This window comes from Lactuca virosa, chromosome 9 (genome assembly GCF_052849685.1).
Source record: "Lactuca virosa cultivar CGN04683 chromosome 9, Lactuca_virosa_CGN04683_v6, whole genome shotgun sequence".
In the NCBI taxonomy this organism is placed as follows: domain Eukaryota; kingdom Viridiplantae; phylum Streptophyta; class Magnoliopsida; order Asterales; family Asteraceae; genus Lactuca; species Lactuca virosa.
Genome location: NC_136434.1, coordinates 98,618,946 through 98,640,148, shown reverse-complemented (window position 1 = coordinate 98,640,148; position 21,203 = coordinate 98,618,946). Strand labels below are relative to the sequence as shown.

The 21,203-nt window shown below is 38.5% G+C and overlaps 1 protein-coding gene across 1 annotated transcript; it reads left to right on the top strand.

Annotated features, from left to right (window-relative positions):
• The first annotated feature begins 19,075 nt into the window (after positions 1-19,075).
• Positions 19,076-20,218, top strand: LOC145139597 (uncharacterized). The gene has a single exon (XM_079073366.1). It carries the CDS (start codon positions 19,076-19,078, stop codon positions 20,216-20,218), a length of 1,143 nt encoding a protein of 380 aa, XP_078929492.1.
• Positions 20,219-21,203: the final 985 nt, after the last annotated feature.

Here is a 21,203-nt window from a genome sequence, read left to right as displayed (position 1 = left end):
CAGGAAACTGGATTGTTGGTTTGTCCCGGAAATTCGGAAGAATTTTATTTCTCTTGGCACTTTGGTGAATGATGGATTGAAATATTCTGGAGAGGGTTATTGGTTAAGAGTCTCCAAGGGTGCTCTTGTAGTTATGAAGGGAAGGATGAATCCTCATGGGATTTATATTCTGGATGGATGTACGGTTGGGGGAACAGTGACTGTATCCCAATCCTTGGATCAGTATGATGATGAAAGGAAGTTGTGGCATCATAAGTTGGGGCATGTGAGCAAGAAGGGGTTGCTTGGTGGAGATGCAACTGGAAAAGTTGAACCTGGTGAACCTTGTGTTCAAGAGATACAAAGCAAGGTAAAGTTCAGTTCGGTTCAACACTCAAGCAATGAGATTCTCGAGTGTGTTCACTCAGATCTATGGGGTCCCTCTCCTATGAAGTCTCATGGTGGCTGTCAATACTTTGTGACTTTTATCGATGATTACTCAAGGAATACTTGGGTGTATTTTCTGAAGACAAAGGACTAAGATGAAGTGTGTAGGCGGTTCAAGGAGTGGAAGGTGATGGTTGAGAAATAGACCTGGAACCATGTCAGGTCATTGAGAACGGAAACTGGGTTGGAGTTATGCAAGAGTTCGTTTGACAATTTCTGCAAAACAGAAGGTACATTGAGGCATTGCACTATACGGATAACACCATAACAAAGTGGAGTGGAATAACGGATGAACCAAACACTAGTGGAGCATGCTCAGTGCATGCGATTATCTATTGATTTATCAGAGCAATTCTGGGCGGAAGCAGTCAACACTGCTTGCTATCTGGTGAATAGATCTCCATTAACTGCAATTGATTGTAAGACTCCTCAAGAGGTGTGGTCTGGAAAACCCTCTAAGAATTCCAGTTTACGAATGTTTGGATGCCCTGCTTACGCTCGTATGAATGATGGTAAACTGGAGTCGAGGGCAATGAAGTGCATATTTCTAGGATATGAATCTGGAGGGAAAGGTCATCGTCTGTGGTGTACAGAAGAAAGAAAGACTCCAAAATTCATTATTAGTAGAGATGTGACATTTGAATCTGCTATGTGTAACCAGAGAGGAGGTGATACAAGTGTTGTGGGGAACGATCAGGATGCTAGCCAGAAGGTGGAGTTTGAAATAGAAACCCACACAATTTTATGATAAATGAGGAACAACAGGGTGGCATGGAACAACATAGACGTGAGGAATCCCTTGTTCAACCTAGGGAAGAAGTGTCTGGTGATGCTGATGACGGGAAAGACAACTTGAAGAAGCTTTTGGAGAATGAGTTTGTGATGAACAGTTTAGGAGCTGAAAAGAAGATAGCAAGGATGGAGACTCGGAGTTATAGATGAGCAGGATGGTTAAACATTTCTCATTAATTTGAGAAAATCTTGCGATCATTCTATTGTGACTAGTCCAAACTTGTTGGTACTTCTTTGGCGGTTCAATGCAATCCGGGAAAAGCTCATTGGGAATTGATCAAGTGGATATTGCGATACTTGAAGGGAACATTTGATGTTTTTCTGGTGTATGGTGCTAATGCACGACATACGGACTTGGTTGGATTAATAGACTTGGACCATGAAAGTGATCTGCAAATAAGAAGATCATTAGCGGTTGGTCTCGTTCAAAGTCTTCTTTTGAACGTGGAGAAACTTATCATGCTCTATGACAGGTTATGCATTCAAAAGTCTAATGCCAAGTAGAATCCAGAAGACGTGGTGACAAGGTCGTTGCCCACAGAGAAGATCAAGCTTTGCTTGGACTCGGTTGATATTCGCAGGAGGTAAGCCCCTTCGGGGCTTAATGGCGGGAAGGGGGAGGAAGTTCTTGTTTAAGGTGGAGTTCAGAGGATGCTCAAGTCAAGGTGGCGATTGTTAAATATGACTCGAGCATTTGGAGCATTCGTATGGAGCATTTGAGTTCAATGGAGCACTTAGAACTCTATGAAGCACTTGGGGTTCATGGAGCATGTAACAAAGGAACGAATCATCTAAGAAAGGGATGGATCTCCTGACAAAGGAACAGATCAAGTGACAAAGGAATGGATCTTGTAAAAGGAGGTATGGAGCACCTTGAAGTGTAATGGAGCATCATATGCTTGGGTGCGCCACTTAGAAGTCAAGGTGCACCACTATTGGAACTTAATATGCCACGAAGTGACTTGATATGCCACTAAGGGACTTGATATGCCACCAAGTGACATGATACGCCATCAAGTGACAGGATATGCCACCAAGTGACATGATATGCCATCAAATGACAGGATATGCCACTAAGTGACAAGATATGCCATCAAATGACAGGATATGCCAATAAGTGACAAGATATGCCATTCATGAGGTGGATGTGCCATTATGGAGTGGGAGAGGATGTACCATCCCTTGATCAAGATGCGCCATCTTGATGTAAGGATGCACCACTTGGTTCCTTGATATGCTAAGGTATCCCTTGATGCGCGGTATACTATGAAGTCCCTTATGTTGCTTAATATTGTTCAACGAAGCTCAGAAGTTGAAGATGCTCAAGAATTATTGCTTGATGTGCCACCATGATGGTTGATATGCCATGGTGATCCTGATATGCCACTCTTGCATCATGGTATGCCACTATTGATCATGATGCTCATGCAAGGATGAATGTTCCAGAAGATACTGCATGGCGGATTTGTTGGATTAGTGTCTAAGTCCATAACTATTTTGGTATGTACTTGACCCGATTATGAGCATGGTCCTTTTGGGTTGCCTTCACCATAGCAATATGTAGGATGAATTAAGGAGAGAAAGGTTTAATTATAATTTATTAATATATTATGAGAATAATATATTAAAGAAGAAATCATATTGTTTAATTAATATTAGTCAAGAATTAATAAAGAATTAATTTTGTGACTAAAAGAGATTAATTAAACTTAGGGGACTGGAATTGTAATTATAGGATAATTGCAATTGAGCTATGAATCACCTTGGAATAATAGGTTGGACGAATTCTATGGGGAAGCCCATTAGAAATCGTCCAAGGCATGTTCCAGAAGGGGTCCATGGGCTGCTTAGGGCTTAAGCAGTCAAATTAGGGTTTCCTTGTTGGATAACCCTAATAGCCTAAGTATTTAAGAAGCCCCTAAGCCCCAAAAACGTGGTGAATGATTCCCTTAGGGTTTCTGGACGATTTTGGGCAGCCACTTCTCTTATCCTCTTCATCCAATTGCTTAGTGGTGTTTGTGACTCCATTAGAGGTGCAATACTTGAGGCACTAAGCTTTCTGAAGCCAAGGAATTGATTGTTATTGCTACATAACAATCAAGGTAAGATCTAAATTCTAGTTTGTATGTTGATTTGATTAATTGTATGCTAGATCTAGGGTTTATAAGTCTTGTAGGTTTATTGCATGTTCAAAGTAGAAAAACTAGATCCAAGCAATTAGGGTTGCATGAACACCATAGGAATGTTGTTATGCTCAAGACCCATCAGTGGTATCAGAGCCTAGGTCGTTTTTCTATTGAATAGATGCATAATTGAACTGCCAAAGACCTGAAAATCGAAATTTCTTGCTGTCTGCCTGATGAACTCGCCGAGTTGCTCTTAGAACTCGACGAGTAGCTTGAACTCGACGAGTTCCAAAGAGGACTCGACGAGTTGGCTGTTCAGTTGTCGGGTTTTTCGAATTTTTGGTCAGATTTTGATGTGGATAATTATCAAAACTCGTTTTTATTGCCTAAAATCGATTTTTTATGTTTGGAATGATTATCCTTATCAAAATTGATGGATTTGGTTAAATTTGGATAATATAGGATTATTATAAGATAAATATTTGACCTAGTAAGTTTGAATAGTTTCAAATTACCCCCTTTAGGTTTTATAGTTTAAATTTGAACTTAAAAGTTTTGTTTTTGAAATTTAAATAGTTAAACCCTAATGTTTTGAAAAGTTTCAAAACTTGCCCTCAAGTTTTGGAATTTTAAATTTTGATTAAAAGTTTAATGTTGAAAATTTTAAATTCTAAACCCTAAGTTTGAAAAAGTTTCAAAACTTGCCCTCAAGTTTTGGATTTTAAAATTTAATTAAAAGTCTTAATTTGAAGTTTTTAAAAATCTAAAACTCAAGTACTTTGAAAAGTTCAAATTACACCCTTATGGTTTTATTAATTAATTAAAGTGTATAATTAAAAGAGATTTAATAAATCCATAAAGTTTTGGTTTACATTTAACTAAATTAAAAGTATAATTTATTAGATTAAACCACCTAGTATTTTAAAAGTGTAAAATACATCCTATACTATATATAACATTAAAAGTCTAATATTATATATATGTATGAGTAAACAGTCAGTCTTACCGTTAGTAGGCCTCATTCACGAAGCTGGTCTATAAGGGGTGTTTAAGGAAATTGCCTATAAAATGGTGATTGAATGGGTATCCACTCTTACCCACCGCACTCTTGACTAGTGGAGGGTCGTTAGCTGAACGGGTAGGATAGGACGAAACCTTCCATTATAAGTATAATGAAGTAGGAAGTAACTACATGCTTTTAAAAATTCCCAAATCATAGTTACTTTAGGAAAAATGTGGAATTGTATGCTAATCCATGGAATTACACTTCGTACCCTTGTGGAAACGTTGGTGGAGCGTGTGTGGTTAACCGGCACACTAATTTGGGTTTGGCATTGGTGGCGAAGGGTGGCTCGATGTTTATTATAGATCAATGGAGCGTGTGTGGCTAACCGACACATTGATTAGGTGATAGTAGCAAGTGGGTGCACCACGTGATTCGTATGGTTATTCACACCTTGTTTGTGATCCTCGGCATCCCAGTCGCAAACTTGAAGGGCATAATCGAGATTAAACATGCCATTGAAAAGTTCAATGAATCTCAAAAGATCTAGGAGTTTCAATTCATTTAAAACTTAAACGTCTTTTTCGTTTTTCATGGTGGAAATTGGTAAATCGTCATTTACCTAGCTTCAAATATTCTGCAACTAGATTACGGCATCCCTCTTCTAGGTTGTAGAGTATTGTGTTGGATCCTAGCCTTGATGTTTCGTTTGGGTGTTACATCAAGGATTCTAATCAACTTGACTTGAATTTTCTCCCGTTTTGTAGATGTCTGAATCTAACAATGGTCTTCCTAAATCCATTGGAACAAGCTTTCCAAATGAAGATGGCGTTCCAAGATACGATCAAGGAAATGAGAGTCATGCTTCACTTCCTCCACCTCCTCCAATTGTTCTCCCTGACCCACAAGTTCAAAGGCTTGAAAAGTTCAAGCTCACTCAATCCCTATTGGCAAGTAAGCACGAAGATGGGAAACCTGTGTGTGCACACGTCTTAGAGATGAAGTCACGCATTGATAGGTTAAGGATGTTGGATGTCGATATCTCAGAGATGTTGGCTGTTGACTGGGTTCTTCAGTCACTTCCTGAATCATATAGTGAGTTCGTTAGAGAGTACTATATGATGGACCATGACGTGACCCTCATTGATTTGACCTATTTGCTTATAGCTGCTGAATAAGAAATGATTTGGCGTACTGATCGAGCAAATTTGTCTGGAAAATCAAACTCCCATGCTTCATTGGACACTAGCTACATTGGAAGTCCAGAAAAGGCTGAGATTGTCCCTTGCTATGTACCAAAGGAGTCCATTTGCTTTTACTGCCAAGAGAAGGGGCATTGGAGACGAAGCTGCCATGTTTACCTGAGAGATCTAAGAGATGGGAGAGTCAAGACGTATGACTCTACTTCAGGTAAAATCCATTAACTAACTCTATAAGTTCCTATTTTTGGTTCTTAATACATGATGTGATAAGATTACATTTTGATGTTTTGCAGGATCGAAGAAAAGAAAGGAAACTTAAGGAAGAAGCGTGCTGAATCTGATCACGAAGAAATGGATTTCGATTGCATGGATTCAAAGATCAGATTTTTGAGCTGCTACTTTAGAGTTAGGGTAGATTTCTAAGAAATATGTAATAGCATAGTTTTTCAGTTGAATTGCATTGTAAGGACAAAGTTTTTCCGCAATAAAATAAAATTTGTTTTTGTCTTATTTATTTATCCTTGCAATGGCATGTATGAAAAATTGATGTTTGAATGTTTCTTCTATTAGCAATAATGGATTTGATTCTTAATTGTGTTATTTGTGGAAATGTCGAGAATTTACCAAATAGGGAGAGTTTCTCATCACCCAAGTTTCAATTGGACAGAAACTTGGAATCATGCAACCTGCATTGTGTGATGAATGAGAAACTTCATATTTGAAAATTAGACTAATTCCTTGACAAAGTGTCAAGTGAAGGACTAAGAGATCGAGTACACTTGGTTGTGCGTCAATCAAATCCACCACAAGAGTAATAAAGATATTCGTCATGATTTACTAAAGTTTAGTAAATATGGTTATACTTATAAGACTGAGTATAATTCTAAGTTGATTGAAAGAGTTTCAATCAATAGCAGAACGAATAAGAAGAATCAAGTAGGCAGAAAGATAAAAGTTTCTCTATTCTAAGAAGAAGGGAGAGTACCTTTTATTGTGTTTTATGATAAGTCTTAATGATTAAGAACCATATCTCAATTGATCCTCTAAGTGAGTCTTAGTACATTTGCATGTCTAAGAAGAGGAATCGAGAATTGTGAAAATGGTTAAATCAAGAAGTCAATCATACTTCGTTCCAAAATCAAGTCTTAGAGTCATACTCTAAGATTGTGACTTGAGTGATAAGTCTTAAGAAGGTTTATGACACTCATCAAATGTGGAATTTGGAAAAGTTTTCATATTCTTGCACATTTGAAATTGGTAAGTTGTGATGTCTTGGATAAGTCAAAGACCAACTAAGACCAATTGTGTGAAGTGTTAAGCTTGATAAGAAGCTACACTAACTCTTGAATATTTGTTTGTCAAGAAATATTTCTTGACAAGAGAACCTTATATGTCAAGGAGTCAGTGGGAGTCTTAATGGTCTTGAAAAGTTTCAAGAACAAATCAAGAGTAAACCTAGTTGATCATCACTAGCACACGACTTGAGGTTTATAACCTATCGTGTTGACATTATTTTGTTTCTGTGCCATTCCAATTAAGCTAAATATGTATGTGAGTTCTATGAGTTCTCATTTGAATGCATAAAGTCAAAGCACCTTGATCAATGGAAAGTACATTGATATGTAAGGGTAAACCACTTGGAAGACATGGTGGGCACTCGTGTTACCATGAGGCAAGAAATCAAGATTGAACAGGTTCAGTCCATATGGTTTTGGATTTGTCGCATAACTTCGTTTTGACAAATTCACATGGATAAGAACATATACATCATAAAATCTAAGTGTCATAAGGTTTCCCTTCTTCATGAAAATGATTGTAAGGAAATGCTTTCACTAAGAGAGATTTTAAGAAGATAGCAATTGTGAAAATTATATTCTCAAATTCGATTATGATTACGGCATCCCTTTTCATAGTTCGAATTGTGAAATTTGACAATTAGTCTGAACATTTGGGACTTAGTAACATAAGTTCTGAATTTGTCTAGACACACATATGAGCTTTCTAAGGCAAAGGTGTATGAGTTTAAGAAGCTTAGATAAAGGCTTATCAAAGCATCAAGTATTTAGAAATATAAGCTTAAGGAATTCAATAAGCATTGTTTTCTGGAAGTTCAATTGTTTTCTGAATACATGTCAAAGCTAGTGGGAGCATAAGTGTTATGCTGGTAAGAAAATAATCATCATATTAGTGGGAGCATGATTATTATGGTAAGTATTGCAAGTTAGCAATATTAATTATAGAAAACAAAAGTTATACTTTGCAAAGTTGCAAGGGTTGAAAAGTTGTTTTGCTATAATTAAGGGAGAGATTATTATACTTCGTTTCAAAATTCTAAAGCTTAGATCGAGAAATGTTAATAAATTTAGTCAAGGATACATAGTGCATTCTCAAAATTCGATTATGATTACAGCATCCCTCTTCATAGTTCGAATTGTGGGAACAGAGCACATAAAATATTATGGCAGAAGGCTGACAAAGTATCACGTCTTTATGTGAGACATTATGCATCGTCCAATACGCTTCAAGTATAGGATTGATTGCATATGCTATAATATTTGACCATTCTAAAATTTTCCAAATGCCTAGGGCATTAAGAGGGAAAAAGGACTAGAATCGGTTTTGACTAAAATAATTAAACAACTATCAAAGGACGATCTGAGGTTCACTGAGGATTTGTCGCTTGTGAGTAGTTGGAAGTATAGTACTGGATGGACTATATTGACATTATTATGAATAGATAAGATTCTATTAAGAATGAGTTGTCATATGGAAAATATGGAAATGTTTCCATAAATGGGAGTTGGATATTAAGAAATATGTCTAGATTAGAAACTTTTATGCGAGAAGGATGTTCAAAGGAATGTACTTTGAGTGAGAGACATCACATATATATAATTGTTTTGTAACAATTTCTGATAGAGTACCTTGTGATTTCATTGGCCGAGTCTTTGTGACTTTTGTGTTGTGACTTCACGAAAGGATCGTTGCATAAAATGTTAGAATCTGACATATTCTAAAAGTGGCAAGAATTTTGTATTCCTACGCTAATGATAAGGATTGGGAATTGTGAAATGAGTTTCATTGGAAATGTTTTTCAATTGATCTATTTCACAAAGTAAGGATCATAGGAAATCAAAGTGTGCATGCTTGGAGCATGGGACAATTGTGGTTATAATTCGAGTAATAAGTTGGTTTTCTGAAACAGTAAGCAATGAATAATGAGTAATCAATATGGTGTTTAAATAAAAGTGTTTTTATTTACGCTCAAAAGTTTTGGGGCCATATAGGATTAATATTATTATTGCGTTTCACTTTGCATGTTTTGATTTCCAAAATAACTGGGTTATTCGAACCTCCACAGTCGGTCATACGTTGGAAGTAGGTATGAAGGAAGACTGTCATGAATCTGTCTGTAGATTATCTAAGTGCTTAGACATAGCACAAGTTTGCTGCAGAGTTCATGAGTGCTTTGATAAGATTAAAGTATTGGATTAAACCCACGCTCATTTGAATCACTTCATGGTTTTTATCATGAGTAATTGTGAGACGATAACATTGTATATTCTTGAAACCGAGACGTGTGAGTTGTTATTTGTTGGTCGGTTGCGTATTGATAATAAGAAAACGCACCAGTAACTTGGTGTTATAAAACTTATTGTTGTGTGTGATTCGGTCAGTAAATGCAAGCGAGCATTTGAGTCGAAGTTTATCCATTCCTTTTACCTAAAGTGGGATAAAAGCGATATCTGTGGGCCTCTCGATGATTTAGTGATGACACCCTAAGTGCTTGGCCAAGCCGGGACTAAGTTGATGTGTTCAATTGTAGTCTGTTGTCAGTCGTCATAAATCGGAAGTCGGGAAACAGTATAGAGAGAATGATCGAAATTCATGTCTTGTGTCTATACGATATCTTGAGAATGGAGGAATATATAATCCCTTATCTAAAGGACACGCGTATCTGATAAGATCAGAGTTGACAGCGGCTTTTGAAAGCTACGATTGCTGATCAGGTTCTGAAGTTATACAAAATAGTTATTAGACTTATCCAAGTGGGAGACTGTTGGATTAGTGTCAAAGTCCATAACTATTTTGGTATGTACTTGACCCGATTATGAGCATGGTCCTTTTGGGTTGCCTTCACCATAGCAATATGTAGGATGAATTAAGGAGAGAAAGGTTTAATTATGATTTATTAATATATTATGAGAATAATATATTAAAGGAGAAATCATATTGTTAAATTAATATTAGTCAAGAATTAATAAAGAATTAATTTTGTGACTAAAAGAGATTAATTAAACTTAGGGGACTGGAATTGTAATTATAGGATAATTGCAATTGGGCTATGAATCACCTTGGAATAATAGGTTGGACGAATTCTATGGGGAAGCCCATTAGAAATCGTCCAAGGCATGTTCCAGAAGGGGTCCATGGGCTGCTTAGGGCTTAAGCAGTCAAATTAGGGTTTCCTTGTTGGATAACCCTAATAGCCTAAGTATTTAAGAAGCCCCTAAGCCCCAAAAACGTGATGAATGATTCCCTTAGGGTTTCTGGACGATTTTGGGCAGCCACTTCTCTTCTCCTCTTCATCCAATTGCTTAGTGGTGTTTGTGACTCCATTAGAGGTGCAACACTTGAGGCACTAAGCTTTCTGAAGCCAAGGAATTGATTTTTATTGCTACATAACAATCAAGGTAAGATCTAAATTCTAGTTTGTATGTTGATTTGATTAATTGTATGCTAGATCTAGGGTTTATAAGTCTTGTAGGTTTATTGCATGTTCAAAGTAGAAAAACTAGATCCAAGCAATTAGGGTTGCATGAACACCATAGGAATGTTGTTATGCTCAAGACCCATCAGGATTGTGATTGGTTGACACCTTTTGGTGGGATGTCAAGTCCACCAAGCAAATTTCACCCTTTGTTTGCAAATAAAACGTAATATAATGGTAAAAAGGGGTATCGATCCTCGGGGAAATGGTTGTATTCAATCACAAATGCAATCCAATAGAACTAGTGTAAATAAACTAACTAACTACAATTAAACTAAAAGGGGGGTGTTGTGATTGCTTGAAAACTAAAATACTTGAATAACTAAAAAGCTTGCAATTAAGCAAGATGATGAGATGCTCAAATATCGGATATAATTGGTTAACCAAGGCAATTCAACACAATGAACATTTGTGTGTTTATCATTAGGATTCAACATGAAGCTTATCATTCATCCCAAATTGGTTATAGCAATCATGAAGCATGATATGCCAAGATTCCTCATAGGTAGTATGGAGGTTGGGGAAGCCCACAACACACCTTCTTAATCAAAATCAAAGATCCAATTGAAGCAATTGAACCCAAGAAGTTGATTGGCCTTAAGAATGAAGGAATCCCCAATTCCTAGAGGATGTCAATGCTTACACATCCATAAAGGAGTTATGATTCATAAGCTAGAGATGATTTCTACCATCATAAAGCTCTTGTTCTAAGTAAATTCAATGATTCAATATAAAACCAAAGAAATAAACCAACAATTTCTCATTCAAGTACCAAGCTCATGATCAAAGTATCAAACAAGCATAAGAGATATGAACTAGAATCATAAACATGAGATAATTGATAATCAAACATGAATCCTTCAAAAACCCACAAACATTCAAGGGTTTTTAGCCAATGTTAACCAAATAGAGAGTTTAGCCACTCATGGCACTAGAATAACAATCACAAAAGTCTAATTGCATAAAGAAACTACCAATAACTTGGAAAAATGAAAAGAAATGAGTCTCAAGCTCCAAAATCGCCTTCTTCTGGTCTCCAATGGTGTAAAATCGAAGTTATGGCTGCTAGATCTGATCCCTCAAGGTAATGGCAAGCCAAATGACCAAAATGCCCAAAACTGGGCAGTTGCGCGGGTACCCGCGCAACAAAAATTCCACCCGCGCAAGTGCTGCTGGAATGCTATTGGTCCTTCATTCCTCCACTCCACCCTTCCACTACCAAAGATTCCTTTGGTCCCCTCCATATCCATGTGATTTAAACCAACCAATCATCATTTAGCTACAAAAATGGATGCTCCAAGCCCAAAATAGAAGTTTAAGATCCATCTTCACAAGCCCAAAATATCTAAGTCTTCAACTCTTTAAGGCCCAAGTCTTCTTTTATGGATCCGCCAACCCCAATAGCACCTCGAGATCCTACAAGTCCGTCTTCACTCTAATCCACAATCGCGATAAGCTCCAAAACCCTGCAAAATTCCTCATGCAAAATAAAAAGCACCCGGTACGATCCATACTAAAGAAAATAAATAAAATACAATGCAATAATGATAAAAAGATCTAAAAATCTAAAATAAACTAATAAAAATAAGGAAATAAAATAAGCTATCAAATCACCCCAAGCTTAAACCTAACTTGTCCTCAAGTTAGAACAAGACTAATATGAGATCGGGATGAGCTAAACTAAAAAGGAAAAAGAAAGGTACCATAGAACTTGGTCAACATCAGTCAACATGGTCATAATTAGTCATTCATGGACCCTACGCATCCTCAAAATGTTCCCCGCTTTAGAGCCATAAACCACATTCTCAACCACTTGATGGGCGAATAGATCACGGCTGGATGTAGTCGCGGTGTGCAAGACAAAGGAAACAGAGATGCGCCCAATGGGGGCACTTTAAATTACCAATGCAGACCACAATGCATGAAGGAAAGGCGCCTCTTCACACACTATGATTCCAACATTTGTCAGGCTAAAGTGTATAGTACGGAATAAGGTTTTGCAGTGCGGCCTCCGAGCAAACATCTGGTTTCAGAGGTTTCTCCCTTGTACTGTCCTTTACAATTTACCGTCTCATCGTCATAGCCTTTTCTCACCAAAAATAAAAAATAAAAATAAAATAATTAAAATTCTACTTAACCTAACCCTAAACCTAACAACTTAAATCTTCAATCTTGAACTTCTGTTATTTGGATTTCAGCCTCTTCATTGCTTGATATTCAGTCTTTTTATTTCTCTCTCTCTCTCTCACTCTCTCTCTCTTTCTCTCTCTCTCTCTCTCTCTCTCTCTCTCTCTCTCTCTCTCTCTTTCTCTCTCTCTCTCTCTCTCTCTCTCTCTCTTTTAGAGAGAAACCTTGAACTTGGATTCTTGTTCTTCTTTTTGTGTTGATCTTTTTCTTTCTTCATTTTTTTTCTCTGTTTTTGTTGCTTTTCTTTAATCTTCTTCATTGTTTCTTTTTGTCTTTGCTTTTCCGATTTCTTCATTTTTTTGTGTTTTTCTTCTTGGAAGGTTTAAGGATCTTCATCATGTAATATAGGATGGATGCTAACATGAACACCTAATGATCATTGAAAATGTGCCAAGATCAACTAAAAAGGGTGGAAGATGACTCAAAAATGGGTGTTACCGAACAAATTTGGTCCCAAAAGATGTGAATTGGGGGATCCACTTCAAAGTTTATCGAGTACCTCAATGAAAGGTGTGATAAACAAAATCTATCCAACTATCTACTCTAGACCCCTATAAAAATGATGACCTATCTTAAAAAGGTGGTGAGAATCTAACTAAGTAAGGCTCGGACGAGACTCGGGAGTACTAAGGGGTACTTCCCCCTAAACCAAGATGCGAGTCTTCACTATCTTCAATGTCTTCATAATACCTTACCGGGCTAATCTTTGCTCGCACACATTGGCATGACCAACCACATCGCTCCGCACCTAGACCCAATCAAGCTACCTGCATCTGACCCCCACACAAGTGGTCTTAAAATGGTCTGTGAGGCTCAAAACGTGTCCCATTTATCAAATACAAGGAATTCCATATCAAGACCCGGGACCAATCTATGATTCAATACTTATAACTCGGCGCTTTGGTACCTGTAGGGATGAGAAGACAAGAGAGAACAAAAATGCATGAACTTAAACTAGGATGCATCTAAAAAGTATGAAAATTAGAAAAGAAAGAAAGAAAATATGCAATATTTTTGAATTTTTCATGCAATTTTTATGAATGACCTAAATGAGTTACTCTAAATGCAACTATATACAACCTAAATGTAATAAAATAAAATAAAATATAAGAATACCTCACCCCAAGCTTAAAATTAAGTATTGTCCTCAATGCTTAGGATGAGAGTAAGGAATGATCATACCGGGATCAAGATGGAGGAGGCCCGCGAGGACGCTATAGAAGCAACACATGGGTCGTACAATGATGTGTGGATGGAGTTCTTGGCCACCTAAATACACATGGATGAGAGCTTGGTCGCGCAAAGGAAGCATATGAAATGGCTTTAAATTTTCTTATGAAGTTGCAAATTTGTGCGGGTACCCTCGCAAACTTTGCGCGGGCGATGACTGGGTCGCGCAAATAAAGAATTAGCAGCATTGGTCTCGCAAAGAAGGGGAAGGATTTGGTCTTGGCCGTGCAAAAATCTGCGAGGGTGGAAGGCAGCCGCGCAAGTAGGTTGCGAGGGTGGCAGTCGGTCGCGCGGACATTTGCGCGGGTGAGGAACCGGCCGCGCGCAGACATTAGAATGCATCCCATGTGGGGGTAATTTGGACTCGGATTTGCGCGGCTGGGGGTCGGTCGCGCAACGGTTGCGCGGGTACCCGTGCAAATTGCAGATTTTTGGAACTTTTTGCAATCTTTACCAAGATCATTGGTAAACTTCAAGATGCTTATTTTACCAAATTAAAGCATAGAAACATCCAAACTTCAAGCGGATTTTGTTTATTATGCATTTATTTAACGTCTTTGCCAAGACTTAGTCCCGCTTCCTTCAATCTTCATAAATCGGGGTTTCCAATGTTACGTTGTCGAATTCTCCCGTTTCAAAACCTTCATAAAATAGTTTCAAATGCTGCCCATTCACTTTGAAGATTTGGTTTGTTTCCAAACTCTTGATTTCAACCACACCAGGATCAAACAGTTTTTTAACAATAAAAGGTTCGTGCCCTCGAGACCGCAATTTTCCCGGGAATAGCTTTAAGCGTGAATGATAAATAAGGACTTTTTGACCCCGAATAAAGTGTTTTTGGGTTATGTGCTTGTCATGAAATGCCTTTTTCTTTTCTTTGCATCTTTTGAACCTTTTAATTATCTTCTTCTTGACCACTTCCATCAATGGAGGATTCAATCTTCCATGAGAATCTTGTGTGTGCATACATTAGGGCTTATATCGTTTATTGGCTTAATCACATCAACCTGGTACAATGGAGAAACGTTGCTAGGGTACCTCATTGCTTCAAAGATGTTGAAGTGAATGATCTCTCCATCAAACTCCATAGTAATTTTCCCTTTATGGACATCAATGATCGTGTGAGCGGTATTCATGAAAGGTCTTCCAAGGAGGATCATAGATGATTTGGAAGGGGTCTTCTCTTCAAGATCAATGACATAAAAATCTGCAGGAAAAACAAGTTGATTAACTTGTACTAACAAATCCTCCAACACTCCTCTTGGAGACACACTTGACTTGTCCGCTAATTGAATGATTACTCAGGTTTCTTCCAAAGGTCCAACATTGAGAGATTGAAAAACCGAGTATGGCATTACATTGATCGAGGCTCCAAGATCTAACATGGCACTTTCGACATGCAAATCACCAATGGTACAAGGGATATCAAATATTCCTGGATCCTTACATTTGGGAGGTAACTTCTTTTGGATAACCGTAGACACGTTTGCATTAACTTGAATCTTTTCATTCGCTTTGAATTTCCTCTTCTTGGTGCACAAATCCTTGAGGAATTTTGCATAACTTGGAATTTGCTTAATAGCATTCAATAGTGGAATGTTGATTTGGACCTTGCGGAAAATTTCAAAGAATTCATTTTCTTCCTCTTTTTTCTTTGAAGCGGCTAACCGGGAAGGGAAGGGTGGTGATATGACCAATGGGTTTATAGGCTTGTTAGATGATTCAGGTTGCTCAATGTTTGGAACAACCGGTTCCTTTGGACGGACTACAACCTTTGAAGGTTCAACAATAATAACTTCATCTTCATCTTCTCTTGAAACTTTTTTAGGGTTGCTTTCTCCAAGTGTTTTCCCACTTCTCAAGGTTATTGCACTCACATTGGGGTTCTTCTCGGTTTGAGATGGAAGTTTACCCCTTTGTTCTATCTTGTTGAGAGCGGTGGCCAAGTCTCCAATTTGTGCTTGAATATTGGAGAAGGTGTTTGTTAGGTGCATTTTGTGCACCTTTTTGCATACCTTTTAGTCCCATTTCATGCATCTCTTTAGCATAATTGTTCTTCCTTTTTCTTGCATTTCATCATATTCATGTTAGTCTTTAGAACAACCTTATTTGCACAATTTCATGTCTTTCAGGTAAACCGAAGCTTGGAATGCGCTTTGGGAAGGTGCCGGGAAGCATTGGTGAAGATTTCGGGATGATCGGGCGAAGAACAAAAAAGTTGGAAAAATCAAGTTTGGATTCGGAGTCAGAGGGGTACACGGGCCGTGTTGGATTTACACTGCAAAATCAACACGGTCCGTGTTGACCAAAATGGGAGCTGTTGACCATGCTGCACACAGGCCGTGTCAGTTTAGTGCAAATCAACACGGGCCGTGTTGGCTGCTGAACACGGGCCGTGTTGGCTGCTGAACACGGGCCGTGTCAGTTTAGCCTATTTTAACACGGGCCGTGTTCGACCCAAAAACCAACTTTTGGCAGTTTTTCCTATCTTTCATATTACGGGTTGAGGGTCATTTTGAGATACACAGAACATATCAGAGCACATTTTGAGAGGGGATTTCGAAGGTTATTGCAAGGGATTGATCAGTAATCATTTGGAAACATTATTTCTAGTATTTGTAAGTTGTAATTGCACATTATTTCCATCTTTTTAACTTTTGATCTTGTTCTAGCCATGTGTGGCTAGAACCCTAGTTTCTCCAACTTCATGTCTTGACTTCTTAGTTGTGATTTCAATCATATGACTTGATGTTTGCTTTTAATTTCTATCTAGTGAATTTGATTTTGATTTAATCGAATGTTTGATTCTAATTGTGATTCTTATTGGCCATTTGAATTAGGGTTAGGTCATTCAAGTTATCTCTTTTACAAAATCCGTAATTGTTTTGTGAAATTGAACAAGTAACAAGCACTAAACTGATTTCCATTGAATGAATTTAGTGTAAATCTTATTCACACACTCTTACGCTCCCGAGCTTGTGAAGAGTATTGGGTGTTGTTGGGAACATTCACATAAAGTTTAATGCAATCTTTCAATCTAATTCTAAGAGCGTGTTTAGATTAGGTTAGTAAGGTTAGGGTTAATCAAAGAGCTTGTTTTGGTTAATTAATGTGGTGAATGGGAAGTGTTAGAGCTTGTTAACACTTTCAAGTACCAACTTAGATAGAATTGAGCAAATATCATGTTATCTTGGAATCACATTGCTAAGTTTTCATACATGAGGTTGGAGTCCTTACCATTTCTGAATTTAATTCACTCTTTTAGTTGATTACTTGTGTTTTTAATTTTTTGTTTTAATTATTTCATTCTAAACCCCCCTCTTTACTGTTGGTGACCATAGTACCTTGCACAAAGAGGTATAGACTAATTATCTCGTGTCTCTGTGGATCGAGCCTGCTTGCCTTGTGCTACCTTTTAGTGCAATATAGTGGGATTCTTTTGGAGTATATCGTACCCCTTTATTTGTTGGGTCTGAGATGCCTAACAAATTGGCGCCGTTGCCGGGGACACAGTGTTACTAATTGTTTTATGCCAAGATCTTTCCGTACAGGTACACCATTGCCAATTGACTCGGAGATATAGAAGACTGCAAAGAGGTTACGGAAGCAAGCCAAGCTTCGTAAGAGGCAATCGGGTTCCAGGACTTCTTCATCATCTATCCCTCCGGTCATTAACATTTGGGAGGATATACCCCTCTCAAGTGTGTCCGCATCCGAAACAAAAACTATCTTACTCTAATCTCAACCATCCTCACCCAAAAATACCACTCCACCATCTTTTCCTACTTATAATATCCCAAACACTACACCCACAGAAACTTCAACCACTACTCACACCATGGGAGATAACCATGGAGGGAATCCACCTCCAAATCCACCACCCGAGCAAACTCTCCGTCAATGGTCGAGGCAAGAGGTTACTCAACAACCTCTTTGCATCACATATCCGGCAGCCACCAACCTAGAACTGAAATCCGGGCTCATCCACTTACTTCCAACCTTTAGAGGCCTGGAAAATGAAGATCCTCACAAGTTCCTTACTGAGTTCCATGTTGTGTGCGTGGGCATGAAGCCACACAATGTCACAGAGGATCAAATTAAGCTAAGGGCATTCCCCTTCGCGGTGCAAGACGCAGCAAAAGACTGGCTCTATGACCTCCTACCGGGGACGGTTACTACTTGGGTAGATCTTGCACGCCTCTTTTTGGACAAATACTTCCCAGAGATGAAAGCTTCAGCCCTACGAAGGGAAATCATTGGAATCAAGCAACACAAGAGAGAAGCTTTTCACACATATTGGGAGAGATTCAAGAAACTTTGTGCCCGATGTCCAAAGCATGGAATCACCGAATACCAGCTCCTCCAATACTTCATTGAAGGCATGACTCCAATGGAAAGAAGACTTCTAAATGCCTCCAGTGACACATCTTTACCCGACAAGACTCCAACCGAAATCCGCAACTTAATCAAGAACGTGGCTGAATATTCTAAACATTCAAGCCATGATGAAGAATGGTATACGGATGCACCCCGAGGTGTAAAGGAAGTGCAAACACCTCAAATTGAAGCTCAATTGTTCGAGCTTACAAAATTTGTAATGATGCTAGCCAAAGACAAAGGTGTGCAGCCCACACCCCGCCCGTGCGGTATTTGCACTCAAGTGGGGCATCCAACCGATATGTGCCCACAACTTCAAGACAAGGATTATGCGGAAGCAAATGCTTTAGGAGGATATTCCGGGTCAAACCAAAGGGGATATGAGCAGCCACGAGGTGATCAAAGATGAAACAACAATCAAGGTTGGGGAGGAAATCAACAGGGAAGTTATCAACCAAGTCAACCACATCAATACCAACAAAGACCACCTTTTCCACCACATAACTTTCAGCCAAGGCAGCCACAACAGCCTCCTCAACAATCGGGTTCATCACGTATGTCCTTAGAGGACATAGTGAAGAGTTTGGCAACTAGTACACAAGCTTTCCAACAAGAAACAAAAGCAAGCATAAAGAACTTAGAGCAACAAGTTTCACAGCTTGCTACTTCCGTAAGCAAACTAGAATCTCAAGGAAAGTTGCCCGCCCAAACTGAAACGAACCCAAGACATAACGTGTGTGCCATCACATTGAGAGACGGAAAGAGTTACAATGGTCCAAAAGTGTCGGTTGATCAAGAGGGAGAATAAATAGTGGTCGAAGAGGCAACCAAACAAGAGAAGAAGGAAGATAAAACAACCGAAAAGAAGCCCTTCGTCACTGAGTATAAAGCCACACCTGCTCCATTTCCTGAAAGATTAAAGAGCACGAAGAAAGAACGGGAGGAGAGTGAGATTATGCAAATGTTCAAAAAAGTTCAAATCAACATTCCACTTCTCGAGGCCATCAAGCAGGTACCTAGATATGCAAGGTTCCTTAAGGATCTCTGTGTATCTAAAAAGATATTAAAAGGAAACCAAATTGTAACAGTTGGGGAGAATGTATCCGTGGTTTTGCAAAAGAGGATGCCCCCGAAGTGCAAGGATCCCGGTGTCTTTATCGTGCCATTCAAATTGGGGAATCTTTATGTACCTCGAGCCATGCTCGATCTAGGTGCATCCATAAATGTCCTACCATATTCTATTTTTAAATCGATTGGTGTAGGAACATTGAGCAAAACCGGCGTGATCATCCAACTTGCCGACCGGTCTTTGGTACACCCAAAGGGTGTATTAGAGGACGTGTTAGTGCAAGTCGATGAATTTGTTTTCCCAGCTGATTTTTATGTCCTAGATATGGGAGATGATCACTCTCCAAGTTCAAGTTCCATACTTTTGGGTAGACCTTTTCTTAAAACTTCTAAAACAAAAATCGATGTCTATAACGGAACTTTAAGTATGGAATTTGATGGTGAAGTTATCAACTTTAATGTTTATGAAGGAAAAAAGGTTCCTTCCGATGTTCAATCTGTCGATCTTGTAAATTTGATCCTGCCCTCAACTAAAAAGGGTTTAAACTTGTCTAACAATGAATTTCTAGAGTTAGTTTTGTCACGAAAACTAGACAGGGACAAAGCCAAAGAACTTGCAAAGGAGTGCGGTATAAACGAGGAGGTGCTGGAGATTTTGAAGTTCAAGGATGATAAGCACATGCGGATTGATGAAAGAGAAGTAGAATTACCTACTACCAAAGCCAAATTCCTTCCACCGGTGGAACAAGCACAAGATTCGGGAGCAAAAACTCCACCGGACCCTTTAAAGATAATACATGTCGAGAAGGAGAGCACTCAACCTGTCATCAACTCAAATAAACTATTGAAGAAGGAAGAAAAGGATTTGATAACCTTTCTTAATAAATACCAAAGAAGGATCAAGTGGACAGTCTCCGATATTAAGGGTTTAAGCCCTTTTTGGTTTGTGCGAAAAAAGAAATCCAAAGAAAGGGTGAAGGTTCCATTGAAGGAAGTGGCGAGAAGGTTGATGTGTTGGAAAGGCCCACATACTTAGAATGAAGCATATTCTGGGGCCAAGTCGAGCCAACGACTTAAAACAAGGGCGGCTAACCGGGAGGCAACCCGGGGGTATTTTTGTCTTTTCCTTCAAAACATATCCGTTTCTTTGAAGTTTTTAGTTTTTAATGTTCCAAATGTGTTGCAACATGTTTTTATACCTAGAAAATGAATCTCGGGCTCCAAATATTTCACGGATAGCTTGGGGAAGATGAAGAGGAGGTTCTCACCACAATTGCAAGGCTCCAAGAATGATTTGGTAAATTCTTTCCACATCTTTAATCGTTCGTTTTTTGCTTAAAAATCCAATTGGTCTGCATTTGTGACTATTTTGGACTCTTACCCGACCCGACTACCATCCCCCACCATCTTCCGGTGATTAGGTTGTTCCACGCTCTCCAAGCATCGGGAACGATGCTTATATTCAAGCTTGGGGAGGGGTAGAGTTGTACATTAGGATCACCTCCATGCATTAAATTTCAAAAAAAAAAATCCAAAAATAATTTTTCGTTTATGTTCTTAGTTTCCATTTTTTTTCCTAGCTTCTTAAAAAAAATAAAACAAAAAAAAAATAAAACATCTCCATGCATTTTCATTTTCATGCATTTCGTTAAAAAAAAGATTTAATACGAGATGAGATAATCTTTACATACAATAGCTCCATGAAGTGGGAAAACGAGAAATCAAATGAAAAACAAAATACCCGAGGCGACCGGATAGTTACCGGAAGTGTAGAATCAGCTGTCATAACTAGGGAACCCAAACACCGTAATTCGAGACCCCAACCTTAGTAAATAAAAAAAAATTGCATACTGAAACGTTTTGTGGGCGGTAATAACAGCTTTAGGATGATTTGCTTCTGAATGTTTAAAAAGAATCTTTTTCGGCAACTCTGGACCCATAGAACGCGGACCTATTTGTTGACACGCGTTACCCTCGCGGTAACAGAGAGCTTAAGTATCAGATCCACACAGTCAAGAAGG